This window comes from Vigna unguiculata, chromosome 6 (genome assembly GCF_004118075.2).
Source record: "Vigna unguiculata cultivar IT97K-499-35 chromosome 6, ASM411807v1, whole genome shotgun sequence".
NCBI lineage: Eukaryota > Viridiplantae > Streptophyta > Magnoliopsida > Fabales > Fabaceae > Vigna > Vigna unguiculata.
Genome location: NC_040284.1, coordinates 10,784,891 through 10,810,353, shown reverse-complemented (window position 1 = coordinate 10,810,353; position 25,463 = coordinate 10,784,891). Strand labels below are relative to the sequence as shown.

The window sequence follows — 25,463 nt, the reverse complement described above, 5'->3', positions numbered from 1 at the left end:
AAAGGGGCTACCAATGGATTAATATCAAGGTGGGCTTATTTGGCCAAGTAGCTAAAAACAAGAAATGCCTCAGTCATATCAAATCATGCTTATTCACCTAAGATGCAAAACAAAAGAGTCAAGCTAAACATTTGAGTATAAACAAACATGAGCAAGTCACTCAAGAAAAAATAGGAATGACACATAGCAGTTCAACCTTTACATTAAGGCCCAAGACTCACAAGGTCAAACTCTTTCACAAAAGATTTAATCAAGAAATTCTCAAATCAACTCAATTAGTAATTCATAGAAACAAACCACTCATATCAACATGACTTTTATTTTTCTAGAATTATGATCATCCCAATTATTGAATCAAATCCCAAAATCCAATGTCAATATGTTTTATTGAAAGCAGGGAAATATTTTTGGTGGATTTCTTATGAGACATATTGTTTAAAAGTTTCACTTAGTAAAAAGTTAATACTTTCACAATTTTCTCAAAAAGAAATCACAATTTTTTTTCTTTTTAAATGAAAACAAAAACAAAAAATTGAAAAACAAAAAAAAAATTCTACCTACAGTTTGTTTCCCCCACACTTATTTCAAAAAAAATGTCGTTGATTGACTTATTTTGGGGAGGAAACGAAAAATCTTGTGACTATTGGCTCAATCTGGCCATATGTCAAAATTTATTTTCTTTAATTTTATAAAGTACAAGTCAGCTTGTACAATTTTATTAAAGAAAACAAAAACACATATTTTTGAAATTTTTTTAATATTTTTAAAATTAAAAATAGAAACAAAAAACAAACATGCATGCAAATTAACTTTTCTATCAACAATGATTTCAAAAGAATTTGAATCTAAGCTTTTTACCTGTTGTAGCAACCTTTCTTCTTTTTTTGCAGCCATGTCAACAAAGATAACCACTGAAAACTTATTTGCATCATTCACATCAACAAACTTGATGTGTGGAGTGTGTGGTTTCAACTCAACTTGAGCATCATCAGGTACATTCGAACGATTAAGTGGATCATCAGTAATCCTCATAATCTCATCTTCTGAGCAAAAATTTTCACCTGGTGTTGTTGACTCTGCTGCTTCATCATTAACCAAGTCAGTTGCAATAGTAGATGCTTCCGCTACTTCTTCGAATACTGTAGGCTCTTCAACTACACTTGGTTCCTCCATTGTATTGTTCTCATAACTTTGCTCTTGAAAATGATCATTTGTACTCATATCCTCATCAATGGGTACAACTTTATATTCACATTGAGCATCGTCAACATATCTATCAGTAGATATGTTTTTGTGAGAATCTTTAATTTCTTCATCAGCAACATCTTTAGCAAAATTGATATGTCCATCAATAGACATATTACTATGAGCATCATTATATCCATCAGTAGATATATCAATGTGATGTGATTCCGCTATTGGTTTTTCAGACTGACTCTGCAAGCTTTGTGTGGCGGCATTCATCATCTCTTTCTGATCTGTCTGATTCATCTTCATCATTTCAGTCATCATATTCATCATATCTTCCAAAGTGACCTTTCTCACTACAACATTCATTAGCTGACTCAAATCTTCAAACATTTGTTCAGCTCTGATGGCCAACTTCAGAAGCACATCTTTGATTTCATGACGAAGTTTGTTAAAATCTGGATTTTCAGGAAATCTTGGATGGGGTTGAGGGGTAGTATTAACAGTTACAAGTAATTCTATGAAGTTGTTCTTACTTGCATCCCTCAACATATCAGACAATATTTGCTTATTTTCGTACCACTCTTGCTCAATATTTCTACATCGTTGATCAACTCGCAACCTTTCATCCATGGACTCTAATTTCTCTATAACTTCACCCATTAATATCATAACTTCCCTGTAGGATGGTCCATTGATTGCTTCAACTTGCTGTGGTGGTACATATTGTTGCTGAACACTATTTGGAACATATGGTTGCTGAGGTGGACACTCAGAATATGGTTGTTGCTCATATCCCAAAAAAGATGATCTAGGATATAGATCATTAAATTTACGTAAAGTTAACCCACTTATATCAGGTGCAGAAGTAGGTGTGACAATTTGTTGCTGAAAATCACGTGGTTGCTGTGGATAGTAATCATAATTCACTTGAAAATCACACAGTTGATTATTTTCATATGAAAAATTATTTTGCATTTTTGAAAGAGGTTTTCTGAAAAGAGATAAGTTGAAAGCTTGTTGAGTAGACTTCCAGGAAAGAGAGGTGCGTCTCAATGGACAACTTAAGTACCTTATCTTTCCTTAGCCAAAGTTTTTCCCAACTAGTTTCACAAATTTCCCAACAAAATTCCTCAAACAAAAATTACGCTTAAAAAAATAACTAAATAAAATAAAATAAAATAACTAAAGAAAATTAAAAAAATGTTAGAACAAAAATTGAGAAAAGAAAATGTTAGTGATAAAAAAAATAAAAATAAAAATAAAAATAAAAAAATAAAAAGAATAAAAATAAAAATAAGAACTAAAATGATAAAAATTCTAACCGTGTTCCCCGGCAACGGCGCCAAATTTGATAACGCTGTCGTTGACGCGTTCAAATTAATACTACTTATCTATAACAACTTCAGTATTGTTAAGAAAGTAGTCAACAAAATAGTAAGGGTAAAGTAACCCAAAGTCGTCTCCCAACGAACACGGAATTGATTTTTAACAAATTAGTTCTTATAAAACTATACAAAGCGGTTAGTCAAACAAAATAAAAAAATATAGGGGATTCAGATAAACAAAGATAGAAATAAAATTTAAAAGATAAAAAGAAATAAAAACAATAGAAAAGAAAATAGATTGATTCCATTGCCTTTTCAAAATAGATTCATCATCGGTTATCTAAAGATTATTGCTCAATTAATTATTGTTGTAGATTTGCAAATTAATCAATGTAAAGTCTCAATTAATTTGTTGGCGTTCTCACTTTTAACCAAAGTACAGTCTCAATTAAAAGTGAGAACTTTTAGATTATCCATAGTAAATTCAATCAAAGTACAGTCTCAATCAAATTTTACTATGCCTAATCATGTCTATTCTTTTATCTCCTCACCAAATAAAAAGCTTAATTAATCAAAGTAAAGTCTCGATTAATTTTCATTAGAGTAAATACCTTTAACCAAAGTAAAGTCTCAATTATTGGTAAAAACTCATTTAATCACATGAAAGTTTCTAAATAAAATCAAAGTAAAGTCTCAATTAAATTTAAAAACCCTTGAACTTATATGATCAACATGCATATAGATTTAAAATCATTACTTTTTACGAGATTTAAAGATAAAAGACATAGATGAATTAAAACCTCAACAATAATAAAAAGAACAAAGAAATTATTTCATTCTAACCTCAGAATCAATAATGAAATTACAATGGAATCAACCCAAGAAGTTTAGCAATCCATGGAATACAAAATAAGCATAAAAGAAGAATAGAGAGAAGAAAAGAGAGAGAAAGAAATTAGGTCCCCCTAATGGTTCCTAAATTCCGAAGTGCCGAGCTTGTTTTCTGCTTCTCCCTTGGTCTCTTTATATAGGAATTGGACTGGGCTTTTCTGTTGCTAAAATCTCTCAAATATCTTTTAAAATAAAGATAAATATAAATATTTAAAAATATTTAGAGAGATATATACTATTTGACAAATATAGTTGGTTGATAATATCAATATCTAATATAATTAAATTAATTAATTACTTAAAGATATATGATAAATTATCACCAATTAATATTTGAATTAATTTTCCAAATCAACCCTTTGCAATCTCCTCAAATTATCTTCTAAATAATCCAATATCTTCAAGATATATTTGTTTGTTGTGAATCTAAAAAGATTTCAGAAGATCTTGTCATATTTAAAAAGATTTGGTAGTTAATATCTTTTAATATTTTGATATAATTAAATAAGATAATTATTTAAAAATATCAAATAAAATATCGAAAGATATATTTTTCCCAAATTATCTTCTATCATAAAGATAAAGAAAATCGCAAGGTCCAATTTTTTTGTTCCTCTCTTCTTGGTTTAGCCAAACTTCTTCACTTTTTCAAGTTTTTCTTGCCGTCTTCAAGCAATGCTTGGCTTGAATTTTTGTGCTTTTGATAATTTCTTATTCTTGGATTTATCTTTAAGGTGTCATGAAGATTTAATCAATATATTTCCACACCTCCATGAGCTCAACTTAGCTGCAGCTGCACTAACACACCTCAAAATATCCAAAGAACATTTATGCAACTAAAAAGCTATTTTTAACATGTTTTTGTATCTCAAGCTCAATAAACCCAATTATAGGAAATCCCAATTAAATCAATCTTTAAACACACAAATTCAATTAAATACCCATAATTAAACATTAAATGAGGGCAAAAATACGCACTCATCAGTGAGTGAAGCATAGAGGTGGAATTAAAGGTAACTAAGGCAAGCCCATTGGTGATCAAGGGAGCTCTCCAAATTTCAAAGTTTAGCTAAGGAATCCAGGTTAGGGGAGCTGAACTACGCTAATTTTACGTGTTTTGATTAAATGCATGAACTGTATGGTAAATTGTATGCATAATTCTTGCCTATTTCATATGATTTTCGTGTTTCTGAAGTTTTCCAGAAACCGCCTGGCAGGTGATGAACCACCGCCAGGCGACTCATCTTTTTATGGGCATTTTGGGGTTCTAGAGATGGAACCGCCTGGCAGCACGAGCTTGCCCGCCAGGCGACGCGCGACAGACCAACCCAGTTTTTGGGTTTTGCTTGAATTGCCTGGCGATGATGAACACCCGCTAGGCGACACGAACCAAATTTTGGTTTGATTTTGGTGTTCTGAGTGTTGTGGGATGACTCTAATCGGAGGGAAAGCAAATTTTAATGGTTAAGGAGTGCTAGGATGTCAAACTTCATTGAAATTCATTTAATTGATGGCTAAATTGGATGAAATAGTAGGAATATTATCTTAGGGTTGATGAATTGGGAATTTCTATAGTGGCAGCAATTTAAGGGGAAAATATGAATGAATTTGTGAATGTGAAGTGTTAGGGATGAACTATAATCCTAATAACTGGGATCGTATCCTATGGAGTCTTAAATTGATGGAAATCAGAGTTGTTGTGAAGGGGGTAAGGTTCGCAGGTGCAGGAACCGCCTAGCGACACCCAATTGGCCACCAGGCGCATACCAAAGATGCGTGGTGTTTTGATTCACGAAAAATGTTGCTTTCGTATTTTCGCAGAACAGGAACCGCCCAACGTTGGGTTTGTACCGCCAGACGCCAGGCTCCTGATTTTGGGCGCTAGGCGCCACCGTTTTTCTGGTTCGCGCTAATCGGAGGGAAAGCCAATTTTAATGGTTAAGGAGTGATAGGATGTCAAACTTCATTGAAATTCATTTAATTGATGGCTAAATTGGATGAAACAGTAGGAATATTATCTTAGGGTTGATGAATTGGGAATTTTTATAGTGGCAACAATTTAAGGGGAAAATGTGAATGAATTTGTGAATGCGAAGTGTTAGGGATGAACTGTAATCCTAATAACTGGGATCATATCCTATGGAGTCTTAAATTGATGGAAATCAGAGTTGTTGTGAAGGGGGTAAGGTTCGCAGGTGCAGGAACCGCCTAGTGCACCCAATTGGCCATCAGGCACCATACCAAAGATGCGTGGTGTTTTGATTCACGAAAAATGTTGTTTTTCGTATTTTCGCAGAACAGGAACCGCCCGGCGTTGGGTTTGTACCGCCAGACGCCAGGCTCCTGATTCTGGGCACTAGGCGCCACCTTTTTTCTAGTTCGCGCAGTTTTCGTGAAACTACATTTCCCGGTTAGATAATCGTCCTATTTAGGTGGAATTTTGACAGGTGGTCCATAACATGTGGTTCTTCACTTTGAATGGTAGAGATTTGATTTGGGGGTCAGTAGATAGAGATATACTTTACTAAATATTTCTGATTTTGGAGTCTTTAAAATGCATGAATTGCCTTTTGATAATTCCTAGTAACTTCTAATGAATCATGATTGGGTTATGTGGTAAGTGTCTATCAATTTGAATGTTCCTTTGGGTTAGTCACATGTGGAGAATTTGTTATTGGTGAAGGCATGTGTGTTAATATTAATTGCATTGATGCATATGATATATAGTGATACTTATGTACGCGTATGATGAAGCCATCTAAGTTGAGATTATGCATGTGAGTCATGTTGATTTCTAGAAGCCTATATTCTTGATTGTGGATATGCTTATTTATAAGAGTAGGATTGATTTTTACCTTGCTTTTGGGTGCTTAAAAACCAGTACTGCGTAAATACTGGTGTAGCGTCTAACAGTGGTGTTTGACCGCCAAGTGATAGCTACAAAACCAGTAGAGTATTGAAGTGTGTGGCGCTTGGCGGTAAGGGTTGTCCCGTCAGGCGGTACTTGCTAAAACAGTATTAGAGGCGCTTGGCGCCTGCGGCACGTGTCCCCTGCCAGGCGGTCTGGAAGCGGCAGCACCTAGCGGTACGTGTTCCTCGCTAGGCGATTCTACTGCAGCAGTATTGATGTTTCACTCTGGTCATGCGTCATCTACAAGGCTATAATGATGCTTCAAATATGGGTTGCTAGTGTTCCTTGAGTTGAGCTCGAAATGTATCCCTTGAGTTGAGCTCGAGATAGGGGTTAAACACGTGACATTCCTCGAGTTGAGCTCGAAATGGCATCCCTCGAGTTGAGCTCGGGATGGCGGATGAACACGAGGAACCCTTGAGTTGAGCTTGGGTTGGCGAGTGTTGCTGGTGTGAGTGTGCTGGTTGTGACCAGTACGGATGGGTCTAGATAGATTGCCTTCCTTAGTAGTTAGCTGACGAGTTTGGTAGTGTTGGGACGTTGTGAACTATGTTCGTATTTGGGAACTCCACCTGGTGTATTTGGGAACTCTATGTTTCCCGCACGTGCTCTATCGGTTGTGGCCGATAGGTATGGCAGCAAGACATCTTGAGGTACTTACTGGAAGATGTAGAACACGATTAACATGGTAGCGGTCATGTGGCTTGAAATTAAACGAGGGAATTCCTTTGGTATATTTGTATTGACATATAAATGCTTTGTGTATATGATTGATGTTTTTATTATTAGCTCGTGTGCATGGTACACGTGAGTAGATGATGTTGCAGGTGGATATGGTGAGACATAGAGTCGGAGCGGTGCTAGATTGGGATAAAGAGTTTTCTCAAAGTTTTATTGTTTTATGATTTGGAATAATTTTGTATACACTTTGCGATACTTATGATTTAATTAAGTTTATAATTTGGATTTAGTTTATTTGACTATGTAATAAAGTTTTAAATTTCTCGCGTTTTGGGAAATGAGATTTAATAAATGACGCTGACATATTATTTCTATTTTATTTTATTTAAAACCGTAATATCCAGACGGGATGTTACATTCCATACACTCAAATAGACATCAATAATGTCTATGTCCATGGTGATTTACAAGAAATTGTATATATGTATCAACCTCTAGGGTTTGTCTCCTCCAACAGCCAATAAGTCTGCAAGCTAAACACGGTCATATATGGCCTCAAACAAGCCCCACACATTGATAAATATGAACCAATAAATTTGAAGAATTAATGTGTGTGTATGATTTTCTTTTATTTTGGTTTAACGGTTAGAAAAAAGGAGAGAACATAAATAGGTTATACAAAATGTAAAAAGGGATGACAAATTGTGGTTATAGTTCAAACACTTCGAGAACGTCACAAATAAGAAAACTAGTCAATCCAATAATGATTATTGTAATTTGAATTACTCCTTTCGTAGATTTCCTTTATCAATTTTTGTTTTATCCTTGGTAATTTTGTTCCATCAATTTACATTCTTGAAATTTATATTTTCGGTTAGACCATTTTAATCCATATTTTTATTTTGTATGCTATCATTTAATCTCCACTCCATATGTCATTCCATCTTTATTGAAAAATACTAAAAATATGATTATTGAAAATATATGCTTCAACTTTTTATTGATCATTAAAAGAGAATTCACTAAATTAAATGTATATGTACGCAGTGGTAAAACTTGACCAAAAATTTTAGGGAACCAAATTATATTTGTTATATATAAATGATTTTTTTAATTAAAAAAAGTTAATTTCTTACATCATTTTTTATTCAAAATAAGCACTCATGACAATATAATCCAAACAATATAACAATAATATATATGAAAGAGTAACATAAATTTTATCATCAACAATAATATATATAAAAAAAACAAAAGTTACTTTTAGTCAAAATGCTCCTCCAACTTTTAAAACCTATAAAAAAACATTTAAAAAGTTGTCACGACCGAAATCGCGACGAGATGACGAACCAAAAAAATAAAATTTTTGTAAAAAGAGGTTTTGGAGTCGCCACCATAGTTATTATAGGAAACTATGGAAAACCATAAAAAAGAGAAAGATCTACGAAAACAGAGATTGGGGGTACGGGAGTTAATTACGTGTAGGGAAGGTGTTAGCACCCTACCACGCCCATCCTTGAAACGGTACCTTTAATTAAAATACAAATTGATGTGGTCTCCTTTAAATATTTATTTTAAAAAAAAGAAATAAAATAAAATAAATAAATAAAATATAAATAAATAAAACAAAATAAAAATTAATAAATTAATAAACTAATAAATTAACAATAATAAAAATAAATAAATAAAGATGACAAAGAAAAATAAGGAAACAAAAAAGATTTTTTTGTTTTTTGGGCCCGACAAGGATTACTCCTTGCTCCTACGTATCCCCATTCATAATGGAGAATCAGGGTCACGTAGTTCTTTATGCAAAAACTTTTTGAAAACAATTTATTCGAAGATGTTGATATTATTCTTTTTTAATATTTGAAAATTTTGTATTTTTTAGCAATCTTATAGAAAAGCGAAGGTATTAAGTACTAAGTCGACGCGAGTGGTCATACGAGCACTTATACATTTTAAAAGTTAAAAGGGTATTTAAATTATTTATTTGTTATTACTTCCTTTTAAAACTTTCGAAATAAGACATTGATACCCAACAAAATTTGACTATTTCGTATCCACAATTTATGAAAACATTAGAAAAATAAATAAATAAAAGATTAAGAAATAACGTTTAGGATTAAACATATTATTTTAATATGAAAAAGTTTACAACCCTTAACATGAAAAAATATGGCACAACATATTCATACAATGTCAAAACATGATATTTCTCACTTATTCATGCAACAATGTTCACAACCCAAAGCAATCAACAAAACCTTAATTATAAAACTAATGAACCCCAAAAAGCATGACAGTAATGTTTTTTTTATATCAAAAGAAATACTGAAAACATCAAATTCAACCAAGATAAAAAACACATCTCGAGAAATATTGCATGACACAATAAAAAAATTAATTTTGCGAACCTGAACGGGAGGTCAGACTTACAATAGTTGCGTTGGAACACTAAGAAGCACGTGGGGGTGGCGATTGATGGTGAGTGGGTTTTTGTATGTGTGAGGGTTAAAAGAGAATGTGTGCTTAGAGTGAGAGAGGGCTCTAGAAATTTTTGAGAAAAAAAATTCATTTTCTTCTTCTTTTTCTGATGGATTTATATACACAACATTATAAATCTAATGTAATCTTGTAATAAATGTCTGCTTTAACTACAACGAGTTTTAAAAGGCAAGAACTGGTCTTCAAATTATTACAAAATGAGAATCAAATCATATAAAAAACAGAGCACAAAATCAAACGTGATCAGCAAAATTAATTTTAATTAGTAAAAGAGATATTGTTTTGAATTATATTAATATTTCTCTATCTAGAAAAAAGGTGTCATAAAATCAGAGCACAAAATCAGAGTAAATAATTCTAAATATTAGAACATATTCTGTTTCTAATTATTAGACTAACTTCTTAACCTGGAGCAGAAACGACAAAGCATAGAGTGGGGGTGTGAAAATTAAATTTTGGGCTACCATTAGTTGCAAGAAAAACGGTGTGGGTGTATAGAGTATTTAGGGCTAAAATAGAAACAAAGCCTGAAAAGAAAATACATACCAGATTAAAACAAAGTTTTTTTTTTCTTTTTATTTATTTATTTATTATTATTATTATTCTGTTATTATTATTATTTAGATAAAGCAAAAAACCAAAGAGAAAACTTATTTATTTTTTTATTTATTTTTTATTATTTTTTTTACCTTTTTCTGAAAAAAACAAATTATTATTATTTATTTAGCCGGACGAAATTGGGTGTTGACAGCTGCCCCTCTTTACTTAGATTTTGCTTGATAATATGAGAATTTTACATTTTCATATTCTCAAAGAAATATAAGTAAAGATAAAGACACTAATTTCGTCCGGTTTCAAAAGAAACAAAGGCAAGACATGAAATCAAAGGTCACAAACCGACAACCACAATTCCAAAGGATTCAATGACCATTACCACGTAGAGGGCCATGATCCAGAAAGTCATAAACTTTTTGCAAACTAAAACTTTTTGAGAAAGATTAGACCAATCTCGAGGAGAGGGTCTACATCCAACGGATTCGGTGACCATTACCATGTAGAGGGCCCGATACCAAAACATATACTTTTTGCCGATATAATTTCTTTTTGAAAAGATTAGACCAATCCCGAGGAGAGGGTCTACATCTAAAGGATTCGGCGACCATTACCACGTAGAGGGCCTCGATCCAAAAACAAAAACTCTTTGTAAACTAAAACTTTTTGAGAAAGATTAGACCAATCCCGATGAGATGGTCTACATCTAAAGGATTCGGAGACCATTACCACGTAGATGGCCTTGATCCAAAAACATAAACTTTTTGTAAACTAAAACTCTTTGAGAAAGATTAGACCAATCCCGAGGAGAAGGTCTACATCCAAAGGATTAAGCGACCATTACTATGTAGAGGGCCCCGATCCCAAAACATATACTTTTTGCAAATATGATTTCTTTTTGAAAAGATTAGACCAATCCCGAGGAGAGGGTCTACATCTAAAGGAGAACCTGAATATCGATTTAAACGTAGACAAACACAACGTGAATGCCTTTTAAAAAAGAAGTAAAGTGAGCCCAACTGAAAACCTGCCCCTGTGGGCCCTTATTTTCCTTTCCGAACTTTTCAAAATATGTTTTGATGATAAAAAAGGTATGATGTGATGAGGGTGCATGAATGCATGGATGCACAAAACCCGTACTTTTCCTTCCTTTCCTTTCCTCATTTTTTTATATTTACATTGTATTTCTTTTGGCCACCACGACACCCTTAGGAGCTAGTATGCATCTAGCGAATATACCCGTGATGTTTTCTTTACACAAATATACATTTTTACCAAATATTTTTAATTACCAGCTCAGTGTGAAAACTTTTACAACACATTTATGAAAACCCAAATGATATATTTTTTATCAAATAAAACGAAATACAAAAATCTTGAAAACAATGTCGATATCCTTAGTTGCATCCTCTATTATGGAATCATCATGCATAAAAATTTTAACCGCATTAGAGTTGACTGGCAACGGTAACTCCTCCCCATTCATCCTTATGAGAATTAGTGCCCCACTAGAGAATGCTTTCTTCACCACATACGGGCCTTCATAATTTGGAGTCCATTTGCCTCTATGGTCCTTTTGTATAGGTAAGATTTTTTTAAAACTAGATCGCCTTCATGGAACTCTCTGGGACACACCTTTTTGTCAAACGCTTTCTTCATTCTTCTTTGGTATAATTGTCCATGACACACCGCAGTTAACCTTTTTTCCTCAATGAGGTTAAGCTGGTCAAGTCTGGCCTGAACCCATTCTGCTTCTTCTAATTGGGTTTTCATCAATACTCGCAAGGATGGAATCTCTACTTCAAAAGGGAGTACTGCCTCCATTCCATATACTAGAGAGAAAGGTGTTGCCCCAGTTGAAGTATGTATTGATGTACAATATCCATACAAAGCAAAAGGAAGCATCTCATGCCAATCCTTATACATGACCAACATCTTTTATATAATCTTCTTTATATTTTTATTAGCAACCTCAATTGCCCCATTCATCTGTAGATAGTAAGGAGAAGGTTCTCAGTCATCCTCATTATCATCTTCCATATTATCAACAGAGTGCTCAAAAAATAGGAATATCGACATTAATATTTTTAAAACATTCATCATCATATTTGCATCATTTAAGTTTATAAAACGAAAAAAAATAAGTCGAAAACAATCAAAAACAAATTATAAATGTTTTGTATTGTCACACTAAGCATAAAAAAAAGTAAGTCATCTCGTAAAGTCCCTCCGGGTAAAGCAAAACGATAAACTAAAAGAATTACATTTTCTTCAAATTAAACATCACGGGTAATTCGTTATCTCTCAACTATTCAACTATATGTCTGGAGGACGGGACCGCACAAAGTCTAAGCTTTCCAATCCATTTCCATCCTCGATGGGTGATATCTGACAAGCGTTAATCCATCTAACACTGCGGAAGCTCTCTTTGATGTCACTGATGCAAATCTTCCCTTTCTTTCGTTCTCGTCCTTCTATGCAAGCTAGGCCTAGCTCATTCTTTTCTTCTATCAGCCTCCTCTTGTCATCTTTGTCCCCACAACATACTTGCACGAAGTTCTTGTCGATCAAATTTTGTAGAAAATTTTCAAACTTTTTGCACGCCTCGATGGAATGTTCAGCACCTGGATGGAACCCGCATGCGTCCCTTAAGTTATATTCACCTTCCAATAATCCTACTGTTAGTAGTGCCTCAAAAATAAACCTTGTGAACTCTTAATTTCGCTCACATTCTTCACCAACTGGCGTCCCTCGAGATCAATAACATTTATTGAAGCATTATCATGCCCAGATAGGGGATTGGTCTTAATGTTGGGTTTATTCTCTTGAAATTTTAACCACCCTGAGTCGATTAAAGCTTGAACTTTGTGTTTGTAAGACAAACATTTCTCAGTAGAGTGACCAATGGCCCCCCCGTGATAATCACATGTGGCATTTACATCAAAATACTTAGGGTATGGTGGCTCCAAAGGCTTCATCGGGCAGATAGCTACCAAAGCATTACGGAGTAGATCCGGCAATAACTCCGTGTAAGTCACAGGAATAGGAGTGAAATGAATATAATTCTTTTCTTGATTCCTTCTAGGACTAGTGATTTGCCCCAAAGACTGGTTGGGATTTGTGTTAGCCTCAAATTTCCAAGTGTTATTATGTTGTGATTGATAGGATCCCTGTTGTGGAGATTGTGCTTGGTAAGCAAAAGTCTGATTTTCCCACTTAGGTATTGTTGATACTGCATGCACCTCTACTTCCATCTTCTTCCCGAGACTGAAATCGGGCTTTTTAGGAGTTGTAGCCGCGAGCGGGCTATATGCAATCTTTCCATTCTTCAGCCCGATCTCTATCCTTTCACCTATGATGATAATATCGGCGAAAACTGAAGATACATTCCCTACCATGTGTTCATAGAACGGTGGTTGTAACATGCTCACAAACATTGCCACCATTTCTTTATCATGAAGAGGAGGCTCCACTTGAGCAGCAAGCTCTCTCCATCGTTGGGCATACTCTTTAAATGATTCTGCATCCCTTTTGGCCATGTTCTGCAATTGCAAACGATCTGGCGCAATATCCATGTTATACTTGTACTGTTTCAGAAAAGCATCTACCAAATCCATCCAAGAGCGAATGCGAGACGCCTCCAAGTGGGTATACCAACTCAATGCTGCCCCAGCCAAACTATCTTGGAAAAAGTGGATCAACAATTTGTCATCGTAAGCATAGGCAGCCATCTTTCGATAATACATGGTTAGATGGCTTCTAGGACATGTGGTACCCTTGTACCTTTCGAACTCCGGAACCTTAAACTTGTGAGGTATTGTTACATCACGAACTAAGCTTAAACCTGCAACATCGCCAAACCCATAGTTTCCACCTCCCTCAATAGCTCGTAGTCGTTCTTCCAAAATTTCCAACTTAGTTTTGGTTCCCTCAACATCAACGAATACGGACTGCATAGTAGGGTGTGGTGTAATCTTGCCCAAAGAGTCATCATCGACAGTTGTGTTTAAAGTCTTGGGTATTACAGTCACTCGTGGTTCTGCAAAGGTAGTCGCTTCATTCCTTGAAGTATTGATTGGGAATGAGAAGGAAGCATGTTCAGCCCCTGAATAATCTCCAACAGGTGGGGTGTAATTCGATGGCAATCCGTATGTTGGAAAAGCAATAGGAGCGTCGTGAGTGCTTTCCTCACCCTTTGCTGATGAAGCTTCTCCTGAGGCCTTTAAGGACTTCAAGGCCTCCAAGATTTGACCTACTTGGTCCTTTAGTTGATTGATATCTGCTTTTATTGTCTCTTGTGCAGTTTCCCAGTCCTCCATGTTTTTACTATTTGCTCGCGTCCTGTAAGGGTGCCTTGGCCTTGCCGTATTTATTTTTATTATTTTTGCTCTATTATTTTTATTAAAAAAAATAAGAAGAAGAAAAGGAAGGAAAAACATAATGCAAATCATTTATTTTATTAAGAAATTATAAAGTTGTGAGTAAATAGAAATTGACATGGAAAAAAGTCCACACAAACCCACTCTCTAAAAAGCTCATAAATCAAATGCAAAAGAAAGAAAATCCTAATTTCTAGCCCTAGATATCATGCTCTTCATCTCTTCTATAACCCTAAAGGATAATTTTTTCTTCAAAGCATCAAAATCTAACTGTCCCCCAACTCCAAATTCTATGTTAATTTGCCTTTTCTTTTGAAACTTAATCATAGCTTTATAATTTCGGACCTAAAATTAAATAAATATGATGATGACATGATAAATACATGGATGCAATAATATGTTATGCATGATTTTATTACTAATTCAAAAATCAAAAAGAAAGAGAATAAATAAATAACAATAAAATAAAAATAAAAATAAAAAATAAAAATAAAAAACCAAGGAATAATAAAAAAAAGTGTATATCTCCCTTTGTGCCTTAACAAAGGTTTGACGCCTAATGGATCTAAGGTAAAATACATGCGCTTATCAGGATGGTTTCCTAATACCTAAATATCAAGGTCACTAGAGCTATGGCCCACTTCATGGCATTTCCCACGACAGTTGGTAAACAACAAGAGGTGGGAGTACCAATGAAGCAAACAAACTCTAGCTGGGGTTCTCACAATGACCACTTGGGAAGTACATCCACTGTGACACTACTACACAATCCCCTCTACTTCTAAAGTTACTTAGGCCCGGGTATAGGGCCCCACTCATGTCATGCACATAGTGTGTGTGTGTGAAGAGAGGATAATGCATACCCAAACCCCTTCCTGCAGACAAACAGAGAAGAAAAACAAACAAAAATATATATAATAAAGTCATCTATCCTAGGATTCAAAATTCAAGCATAAGAATAAAGTAATATGAACAATAAATAAAATAAAATAAAATAAAAAAACATCCAAAATTAACAAAAATATACACAATAATAATAAATAATGAGAAATAAAATAAAATAAAACAAACATGAATATAGGACGGAAAAAAAAAGAATTAAAAAGAAAAGAGAGAAAAAACAAAAAAAAAAATAAAAAAACAAAAAAAAAATTTTGAAACAACCACATCAATTTTATATATTTAATTAAATGGCCTAACTCTCTAAAGTCCCTAGTGGAGTCGCCATCTGTCACGACCGAAATCGCGACGAGATGACGAACCAAAAAAATAAAATTTTTCTAAAAAGAGGTTTTGGAGTCGCCACCATAGTTATTATAGGAAACTATGGAAAACCATAAAAAAGAGCAAGGTCTACGAAAACAGAGATTAGGGGTACGGGAGTTAATTACGTGTAGGGAAGGTGTTAGCACCCTACCACGCCCATCCTTAAAACGGTACCTTTAATTAAAATACAAATTGATGTGGTCTCCTTTAAATATCTATTTAAAAAAAAAGAAATAAAATAAAATAAATAAATAAAATATAAATAAATAAAACAAAATAAAAATTAATAAATTAATAAACTAATAAATTAACAATAATAAAAATAAATAAATAAAGATGACAAAGAAAAATAAGGAAACAAAAAAGATTTTTTTGTTTTTTGGGCCCGACAAGGATTACTCCTTGCTCCTACGTATCCCCATTCATAATGGAGAATCAGGGTCACGTAGTTCTTTATGCAAAAACTTTTTGAAAACAATTTATTCGAAGATGTTGATATTATTCTTTTTTAATATTTGAAAATTTTGTATTTTTTAGCAATCTTATAGAAAAGCGAAGGTATTAAGTACTAAGTCGACGCGAGTGGTCATACGAGCACTTATACATTTTAAAAGTTAAAAGGGTATTTAAATTATTTATTTGTTATTACTTCCTTTTAAAACTTTCGAAATAAGACATTGATACCCAACAAAATTTGACTATTTCGTATCCACAATTTATGAAAACATTAGAAAAATAAATAAATAAAAGATTAAGAAATAACGTTTAGGATTAAACATATTATTTTAATATGAAAAAGTTTACAACCCTTAACATGAAAAAATATGGCACAACATATTCATACAATGTCAAAACATGATATTTCTCACTTATTCATGCAACAATGTTCACAACCCAAAGCAATCAACAAAACCTTAATTATAAAACTAATGAACCCCAAAAAGCATGACAGTAATGTTTTTTTTATATCAAAAGAAATACTGAAAACATCAAATTCAACCAAGATAAAAAACACATCTCGAGAACTATTGCATGACACAATAAAAAAATTAATTTTGCGAACCTGGACGGGAGGTCAGACTTACAATAGTTGCGTTGGAACACTAAGAAGCACGTGGGGGTGGCGATTGATGGTGAGTGGGTTTTTGTATGTGTGAGGGTTAAAAGAGAATGTGTGCTTAGAGTGAGAGAGGGCTCTAGAAATTTTTGAGAAAAAAAATTCATTTTCTTCTTCTTTTTCTGATGGGTTTATATACACAACATTATAAATCTAATGTAATCTTGTAATAAATGTCTGCTTTAACTACAACGAGTTTTAAAAGGCAAGAACTGGTCTTCAAATTATTACAAAATGAGAATCAAATCATATAAAAAACAGAGCACAAAATCAAACGTGATCAGCAAAATTAATTTTAATTAGTAAAAGAGATATTGTTTTGAATTATATTAATATTTCTCTATCTAGAAAAAAGGTGTCATAAAATCAGAGCACAAAATCAGAGTAAATAATTCTAAATATTAGAACATATTCTGTTTCTAATTATTAGACTAACTTCTTAACCTGGAGCAGAAACGACAAAGCATAGAGTGGGGGTGTGAAAATTAAATTTTGGGCTACCATTAGTTGCAAGAAAAACGGTGTGGGTGTATAGAGTATTTAGGGCTAAAATAGAAACAAAGCCTGAAAAGAAAATACATACCAGATTAAAACAAAGTTTTTTTTTTCTTTTTATTTATTTATTTATTATTATTATTATTCTGTTATTATTATTATTTAGATAAAGCAAAAAACCAAAGAGAAAACTTATTTATTTATTTATTTATTTATTTATTATTTTTTTTGCCTTTTTCTGAAAAAAACAAATTATTATTATTTATTTAGCCGGACGAAATTGGGTGTTGACAAAAGTTAAAACATGTTAATGACAATCAACTTATTGCCAATTAGAATTCAATGAAAATAAACTCAATTACTCGTAACAATGAAAACATCTGAGTCAGGTCGTCCGCTTGGTTTTCTACTAAAAAGATAATACGGTAAACAATATGTATCATCTTTTAATGACGAATACTCTAACCATAAACGAAATAAGCTAAACCATGTGTACTGAAATCTTCTTGGATGATCATCTTTACCAGACAACGAATAATTTTCTAGATGCATTTGATATAGACCCCATTTTAGATAAGTCATCCATACCTTGTCAATTTGATTTGGTGGGTATTGTCAGATTTGAAGACGCTACCCCAGATCACGTTCTAAAGTATTTTTCAAATTCATTATATGTAACTTTAGGAACCTTAGAGAGTTGTTTTTCGTTTTCTTCAATATTTGGATTATCATGAAGTTTCTCAATTTTAGACGACGTAGATGCATTTTTTTCATCTTCATCACAAGCTTTCCTCTTGAAAAAAGAATCAATTCTTTTACTCTTTATCATAATTTTTCTAATATAAATTTGTCAATTCTTTTACAAAAAAATAAAATTATGAATACCTCAAATTAAATCTTAAAACATGATTTTATGATCTCTAACATATAGAGATATGCGTAGAGTATAGAAAAGCCACATACAAGAGGAAAACAAATTGCTTAAAAAAAAGAAGGGAAAAAATGAACTTACTCAAAAGAAGAAATTGTTCAGTCTAAAATGTTCATTAACTCTTCAATTTTGTCGTAGTGCAATTTGATTTTGAAAATAATAACGAAATGATGGTGAAAATTGAGATAGAAATAAAATGAGAGAAAGAAATGAAAGCACGAAAGAGAAAAACCAAATAAAAAAAGTATAAGAAATTATAATAGAGAAAAAAAACGGGATTTTTAAATTAAAAAAATCAAATCAAATTAATATAAATAAAATAATAATATATAAATAAAGTAATAATATATAAATATATTTTTTAAAATATATAAAAAATAAAATAAAATAAAAATCAATTAATATAAATAAAATAATAATATATAAATATTATTTTTTAAATAAATAGAAAAAAAAAATAAAAACAAATGATTGGGGGAGCCATGGTTCCCCTATGTCATAACCTTCTTCCTCCAATGTATGTACGATCGATCGACATCATAAACTATTAACATGTTAATTATGGTTAAAAGTCAACATACCCACACTACAAAAAATTAAGGTAAATATGACGACTATAAAAAATTGTCATAATTTGTTTTATAATATGACAATTTTATAATTGTCACATTTTGTATGCAAATGGTATTTACAAACGCTATTATTATGTATTATACTATTTTTCCCCTTTTTGCTCGTCTTTACGCCGCCCTCATCTTTCCCTTTCATTTTCATTAAAATATTTCTTTCATTTACACACAACGAACTGGTTAAGAGTAAACCAATATAAATTGAATTAGTAGTTGTTGACTCGTGAGGATTGACGTTGGTACTAGTTTTTATGTCAACTTAACTAAGAACTCATTGCATTGCGTGTATGTTACAATTGCTTTTTTTATCGGTGTGTAATACTTAAGGCACCTTGATTCAATAAGTAATGAGGTAAAATTTTAGCAGTTCCCTTAAGAAATTAAAATAGTTTATTACAATAAACATTGAAATTGAATAAAAAGAGGGGGCGTGCTAGTATCTTTTAGTAATTAAAATGTGATGTATAAAAAGTAACTCTAAACTAATAAATTGAATTAATTAAAGTCCCCCATGCATAACATAAACATAATTAACCGAAATCAAATTATAAAGCTGAACTAGAAGACAGAAAATAAAAGTCAAAACCATTAGAAACACATAGCATTAGAAAGTGCAACTGGTTGTGCAACACAAACACTTATTGAGTAGCTATATTATATGTAATCAGCTACAACAGAAACATCGGAGAAGAAAAGAAAGGTTGATCTAAGGGATGTAAGCATTAGGACTCAACCTAGGAGTGACGAAAGCAGCAAGAGGAATCTTTTTCTGCAAGGCAAGACCAAAGGCCTCGTCCATGTTCAACTCCCCCGCTTCATGTGGTACCTTCCAATCAAAGGAATGAAGCAAGGTGCCCAAAATGTAGTGCACTAAGACAATCCCCATTCTGGTGCCGGCGCAGATTCTTCGGCCAGCGCCGAAGGGTATGAGCTCGAAGTCATTGCCACGTGGGTCGATGGTTTTGTTCCTGCCACTCAAGAACCTCTCTGGCTTAAACTCGAGGGGATTGTCCCAGACTTGTGGGTCTCTCCCTATGGCCCAGATGTTGACGCTCAAGCGAGTGTTCTCGGGGATGTAGAAGCCGTTAACTTGGCATGGTTTGTTGGAGATTCGAGGGAGGTTGAGAGGAGTTGAAGGGTGCTTTCTGTAGGTCTCTTTGCATATGGCTTGGAAGTATGGAAGGTTTGGGATGTCTGATTCTTTCAGCCGCCGCTCTCTCCCTATCACTCTGTCCATTTCCTCGTGAGCCTTCTTCATGATGCTTGGGTTCTTCACCATCTCCGCTAAGGACCACTCTATGATGCTTGAAGACGTGTCAGTTCCCGCCGTGAATAGGTTCTGTTGCACAACAACAAATTCAATTTCAACTCCATAATAAATTTCTCTAATTCAACTTTCATTTTTCTCATCAACAGTTCCTTCAAAAATATGTTAGACGCCGGGATGAGTTTAAAAGTTTGATTCAATCAGAAAGTCAAATATAAGAGAAAAACAAACAAATTTATTATCTAAAAATATCTTTTATAAAAGTTGGACCTATGCCCATTAATATTATGTCGTGCTTTCATTATTAGATAAATATTACTGGCTAGAAAAAGTATTTTAAGTACTTATAATTAATACACACACAAAAATTAACAGATAATATTACTAAGAGTATAAATAATTTGGAAAATAAATATTTTCAAATAAAAATATTCCAAATTAATTTAATAATATTTTAAATTTTGTGTGGCATGCTGAAGACTTGTATATCTATATTGATGAGATGAACATATCAATAAGCTACCGTTTGTTTACAATTAATTAATTTAATAATATTTTAATTTTTTTTTATCGGTGATTCGATTTCTACATTTAGATGTTGATTCGTTTTAATTTTTTTATTAAATTAAATTCTATTTCTTAAAAATTAACTTAATGTAATCTTTATATTTAAAAAAAAAACTCTACCATTAGTTAAAATAAATTAATATCTATTATTTAATAATAATAATAATAATAATAATAATAATAATAGCATAAGTATTATTTCAGTGTTGAATAAATAATGAGATAAATCTTCAATAATTTGAATTTAATTTTGGTTGAGGTGAGAAAAATTCAGCTTTTTTTTTTCTTTTTAAATTTTGAATAATTTAAATGTTTAATTATTATCTTTATAATAATATTTTAAAATTAAGTGAATATTTTAATTCTATTATTATAAAAAATAAATTAAATCAATTTATTTTCATAATACAATAAATATATAAAATGTATATTTTTAATACTAAATTATTTAAAATTTGTTTTTAAATAAAGTATTATAAAGAATTCAAAGAAAATTGAAATTTAAAATTCTACAAAACAAAATTTTTAGATAATATAAGTCGGTTCAAATCAACGAAAGATAAATTAGATTTGATTAAATCCAATAAAAAGATCTTATCCAACTTTGTACATACATTTACTTATTATAAACAATGATATTGTCCTACGATCTTGGAACACCCATTTCCGTGGTCCCACTTCTAAATGCCGATAAGCGATGTATCGTGTCGGAGCATTTATACTCGATCTTGCGAATCTCAGTTCACAGATAACACTCGATCGTGGTTAACTTTAGTTCACATACAACATGTACGTACGACCCTTAGTATGTTCATGTCATAAACTTTTATTCATACACTACGTAAAGAATTAAAAGAAGTATAAATAGAATATTAGTAATATTTGTTTTGGCCACTGAAAGTTTGTTGATATCATATGTTTATCGTATTTAAGGTACTTGCTTTAGAGTTTGATTGTGGTTAGGATTACTGAAATATTAGTCAATCCAAAATTTAGATTCAGCTGCAATGTTTTCTTTTCTTTTTTCTAAGATACTTATTATTCAAGATTTGAAACTTTTGATAAAAAAATAATTAATAATTTAAATTTTATATTTTATATTTATGTTTTTTATTTATTTAATTTTTATACTTTTTTATTTAATTGAATTTTTATTTTTTTAAGAAAAATATATATCTTTGAAGTTAATTTCCAAACGGGTTGAATTCAATAACTTGTAACTGAATTTCAAACTCCAAACAACTTGGAGGAGTGGGAGGTGAAGGAAGGTTGGTGGGTGGTGAAAAGAAAAAGATAAGAAAGATTTTAAAATAGAAAATAACTCAAATTCTGAGACATGATACATTCAAAATAGCGTTAATATTAATTTAACGAAGCATTAATTTAAAAAATAAAAATAAAGACTCAATTAAATAAAGAAATATAAAAATTTAAATATAGATATTAAATTACTAATTAAAAAATAATAATAATAATATACTTTATGTATTCTAACAAAGAAAATGTCTAATATTGTATCTATTGCCCATTTTCGTTATTAGAAAATTCAAAGTGTACTTGTAGTTCTCTTTAAAAAAGTGACCTTGTAATCAATTCATCACACCGACAAATTATACTTGTCAATGAGACAAAATTGATGCAGTAATTACTCATTAATTATTATGCGTAGGACTGATTTTCTATGTGTATACAAAATAGAAGGTGTTTACAAAACCTCCAAAAATTATATTTATTTTCTTCAACTTAGACGAAACTTATAATTAATAAGAATAGAATTAATAATTAAAAACTCACGTTATAAGATATTCTTCCTAACCCACTCTTTACTATTGTTCAAACTTTGTAAGAATCTAGTAAGATTTATCAACTAAAAAATATAGCCTAAAGTTTTCTCTGACTTTAAGTAAATTTCATTTGCTAACATGATATTTCAAAAAACGCTACGCGTCTTAAAGTTTTGTCTAAGTATTGAAAATGTGAATAAGACACAACTAAGAATGTCCCAAAGACATATGTTTTAGTGGATTAGTGGCGTAAGTTGTGGTCGTGGACTTGACACATTGCATATTACATCACAAATATATTGCAAAAGAAATTTTTTTAAAATAATAATCAACTTTAATAATAAAAAATAATTAATCATTATAATAATAAATTTAGATTTTTTAGTAAATAAAATAATTTTAAAATTAGTTTACAACACTGAACTGGTTTTTAGTGTTTGGAATTTCACATGAATTAAATATGAATTAATATAAGATTTTATAATGATTGTGATTGAAGGGTGGGAAGAGATGGTGAAAGAAGTTGAGATAAGAGAAAGAGTGATACGTACGAGAAGGAGTGCCTTGACGTTGATGAGTGAGAGTTTGTCCCCATGAGCGTCGTGTTCACCATAATGAGCCATGACCATGTCCAAGAAATCGGGTTTATTCTGCCTCTTGTGCTTAGAAGCCACATGGTCCTGAATCATGTTGGTGAGCAACACATCAAACTTCTTATGCAACTGCTTCATCCCACGCTCAATACCCTGCAGGTCCAATTTGGCCAAGAAGGGTATGAAATCGCCGATGTTGAAGTAGCCTGCAACAGTCATGAGCTCCACCACCATGTCCTTGAACTGGTTGGAGTCGGAACCCTTGGTCTCGAAGACTCGACGACTCAGTATGACTTGGCCTATCATGTTGGCCATGGCGTAGGTCAGGATCTCTGGCACCACCACTGCTTCACCCTTCTTGCTACACTCGTACATCGTACTCAGCATCTGCCCCATCTCTTCTTCTCGAACCTTTCCCCACTCATCCAGAGCCTTTCCTCCTAGCATGTGCAGGTTGCTTAGTTTCCTCAGCAACTTCCACCTTGATCCATACTCGGCAAACACCATATCCTGTCTCAACAAAACTTAAATCAGCTTTTCTTTAATTTTAAAATTAACTCATCTTTTTCAGAAAAAGACATGGGATAGTGTACTCTCAAAAATCAAAATAACAAAACTCAACCTTATTATCTTCTAACATTTAATACAAGACTACCTTCCATTAACATCTCCTCACCTTTTCTCAAATTACGTCCAAATCCCAACTCCTTTAAAATTTCGAAGAAGCATTCATTTTTAAAATATTACATCGTCACCACAGCACCTTTTTTCTTTTTTAAATATTATACTTCCACACCTTGGTAACAATTACCACAATAGTAAAAGAAAAAGGAAAAAGCAAGAGATATAAATATAATTCTCAAATAAATTTTATAAATTATATTTATAATTACACTTAAATAACTTTTTCATATTATATATCCTACATGTGATTAAAGTCTCTTATTCATAAAAGAAAATTATTTTTTAACAAAGTTTGTTTTTATAAAGTTTTGACAATATGAGTGTGACAATACTTCATTAAATAAAAAAAAATGTTTGGTGTGATTTGAAAAGAGAAAAGAAAGATTTGATGTGATTTTAAAAAGAAGAATTTGTCAAAGTTTATAAAAAAAACTTTATCAAACTATCATCTTCCATTCATAAAACATTAAAATGTGTACTACCAACAAACTCACTTATACATTATTAAAAAAAAATCGAGGATAGAGGAATTAATTATATATATCGTCCAATTAAGCCCATTTTTTGAAGAATAAAAAAATATTCCTTTTATACAAACAAATTAGAACATACCTCTACATACATAATAAGGTCAAATAATTGTCTTATAAGTAAACTTGTATCATTGATATGGCCCAGATTTACTTTTATTAATATCTCAATAATTAAAAAAGAAACCATATTTTTCCTAATCTAAAAACAACTTAATAAACATATTCAAAATATGTGATGGGTATATAAAAAAATATTCAATATTAACGAGACCTAATAGTTAAACTCAATAAAAAAAAAATGAACACTATTTTTAATTTAAAACCTTAAAATAATATATTAATGGGTTTTTGATTTTTATAAAAATAGAAGAAGCAAATGGTGTTGAGATCCGTACCTGTGCATCATAAGCCAAGTGGGTTGCGCCAGCATTTGGAGGGCGATTGGAGAAGTTTTGGTCGAGGGTTTTAAGGAAGGCACGAGCAGCAGCAGGAGTAGAAGCCACAACCATGTTGTTAGTACCCATTTTTAGGTACATAACAGGTCCATATTTCTTTGCCAAATTAGCCAATGTGACATGGGGCATGCTTCCCATCAGAGGAAGTGCACCCACCACAGGCCATCCTCTTGGCCCCGGCGGCAGCTTCCTCTCACGGCGTCTCAACACTGTGCGAATGGACAAAAGGGTCACCAAGAAGATCAATATTGACGCACCAATTTCCCTCACAAGGAACAGAGTCTCCATGCCTATGAACTAAGTGTAGATATTTCATAAGCTCGGGGGACATATATACGATGATGTTCGGTGTGGTGTCGTGTGGAGTTTGGCAGGGCACGTTGCCACCAACATTTGCTAAATAATTGTAAGAAGAGTTGGTTCTACTTCTTCATGCTCGCGGTGCAACCTTCCCCACACGTATTAAACAAAAATTACAAAAAGAGAATACATGTGATTCTTAATTGTTTTAGGCAAGGTCTTTTTCTTTCTTCACTTTTTATGAAAATTCAAATATGCTAAGACAAATAAATCTTTATTAAATTATGACTAGGAAAATAAATGTCATAATTTCTTATGATAATTTATTTATTATTGAAATTACTCGATTTTTATCAGAATTTTGTTTTTTAGTTTTTCACGCAGCAAATGAAAAAAAAAAACAA

General features: G+C 32.2%; 2 protein-coding genes across 2 annotated transcripts; both read right to left on the bottom strand.

The window, feature by feature from the left end:
• Window positions 1-12,375: 12,375 nt before the first annotated feature.
• LOC114188404 lies at window positions 12,376-14,378 on the bottom strand. Its single transcript, XM_028076990.1, has 2 exons — window positions 12,764-14,378; window positions 12,376-12,683 (listed from the first exon to the last, which is right to left on the bottom strand). Exons 1-2 carry the CDS (start codon window positions 14,376-14,378, stop codon window positions 12,376-12,378), a joined length of 1,923 nt encoding a protein of 640 aa, XP_027932791.1.
• Window positions 14,379-19,430: 5,052 nt separating this feature from the next.
• Window positions 19,431-25,098, bottom strand: LOC114186854 (flavonoid 3',5'-hydroxylase 1-like). Its single transcript, XM_028074897.1, has 3 exons — window positions 24,700-25,098; window positions 23,046-23,597; window positions 19,431-20,215 (listed from the first exon to the last, which is right to left on the bottom strand). Exons 1-3 carry the CDS (start codon window positions 25,045-25,047, stop codon window positions 19,583-19,585), a joined length of 1,533 nt encoding a protein of 510 aa, XP_027930698.1. The 5' UTR covers window positions 25,048-25,098; the 3' UTR covers window positions 19,431-19,582.
• Window positions 25,099-25,463: the final 365 nt, after the last annotated feature.

What these genes read in the sequence shown, in the direction of transcription:
- LOC114188404 (XM_028076990.1), bottom strand. Translation starts at nt 14,378, where the DNA reads ATGGAGGACTGGGAAACTGCACAAGAGACAATAAAAGCAGATATCAAT. An exon ending in CGAAATTAAGAGTTCACAAG is followed by an intron (nt 12,684 to 12,763) that starts GTTTATTTTTGA and finishes GGTTCCATCCAG; the next exon opens with GTGCTGAACATTCCATCGAG.
- LOC114186854 (XM_028074897.1), bottom strand. Translation starts at nt 25,047, where the DNA reads ATGGAGACTCTGTTCCTTGTGAGGGAAATTGGTGCGTCAATATTGATC. An exon ending in ACTTGGCTTATGATGCACAG is followed by an intron (nt 23,598 to 24,699) that starts GTACGGATCTCA and finishes TTGTTGAGACAG; the next exon opens with GATATGGTGTTTGCCGAGTA. An exon ending in ACGTCAAGGCACTCCTTCTC is followed by an intron (nt 20,216 to 23,045) that starts GTACGTATCACT and finishes GTTGTGCAACAG; the next exon opens with AACCTATTCACGGCGGGAAC.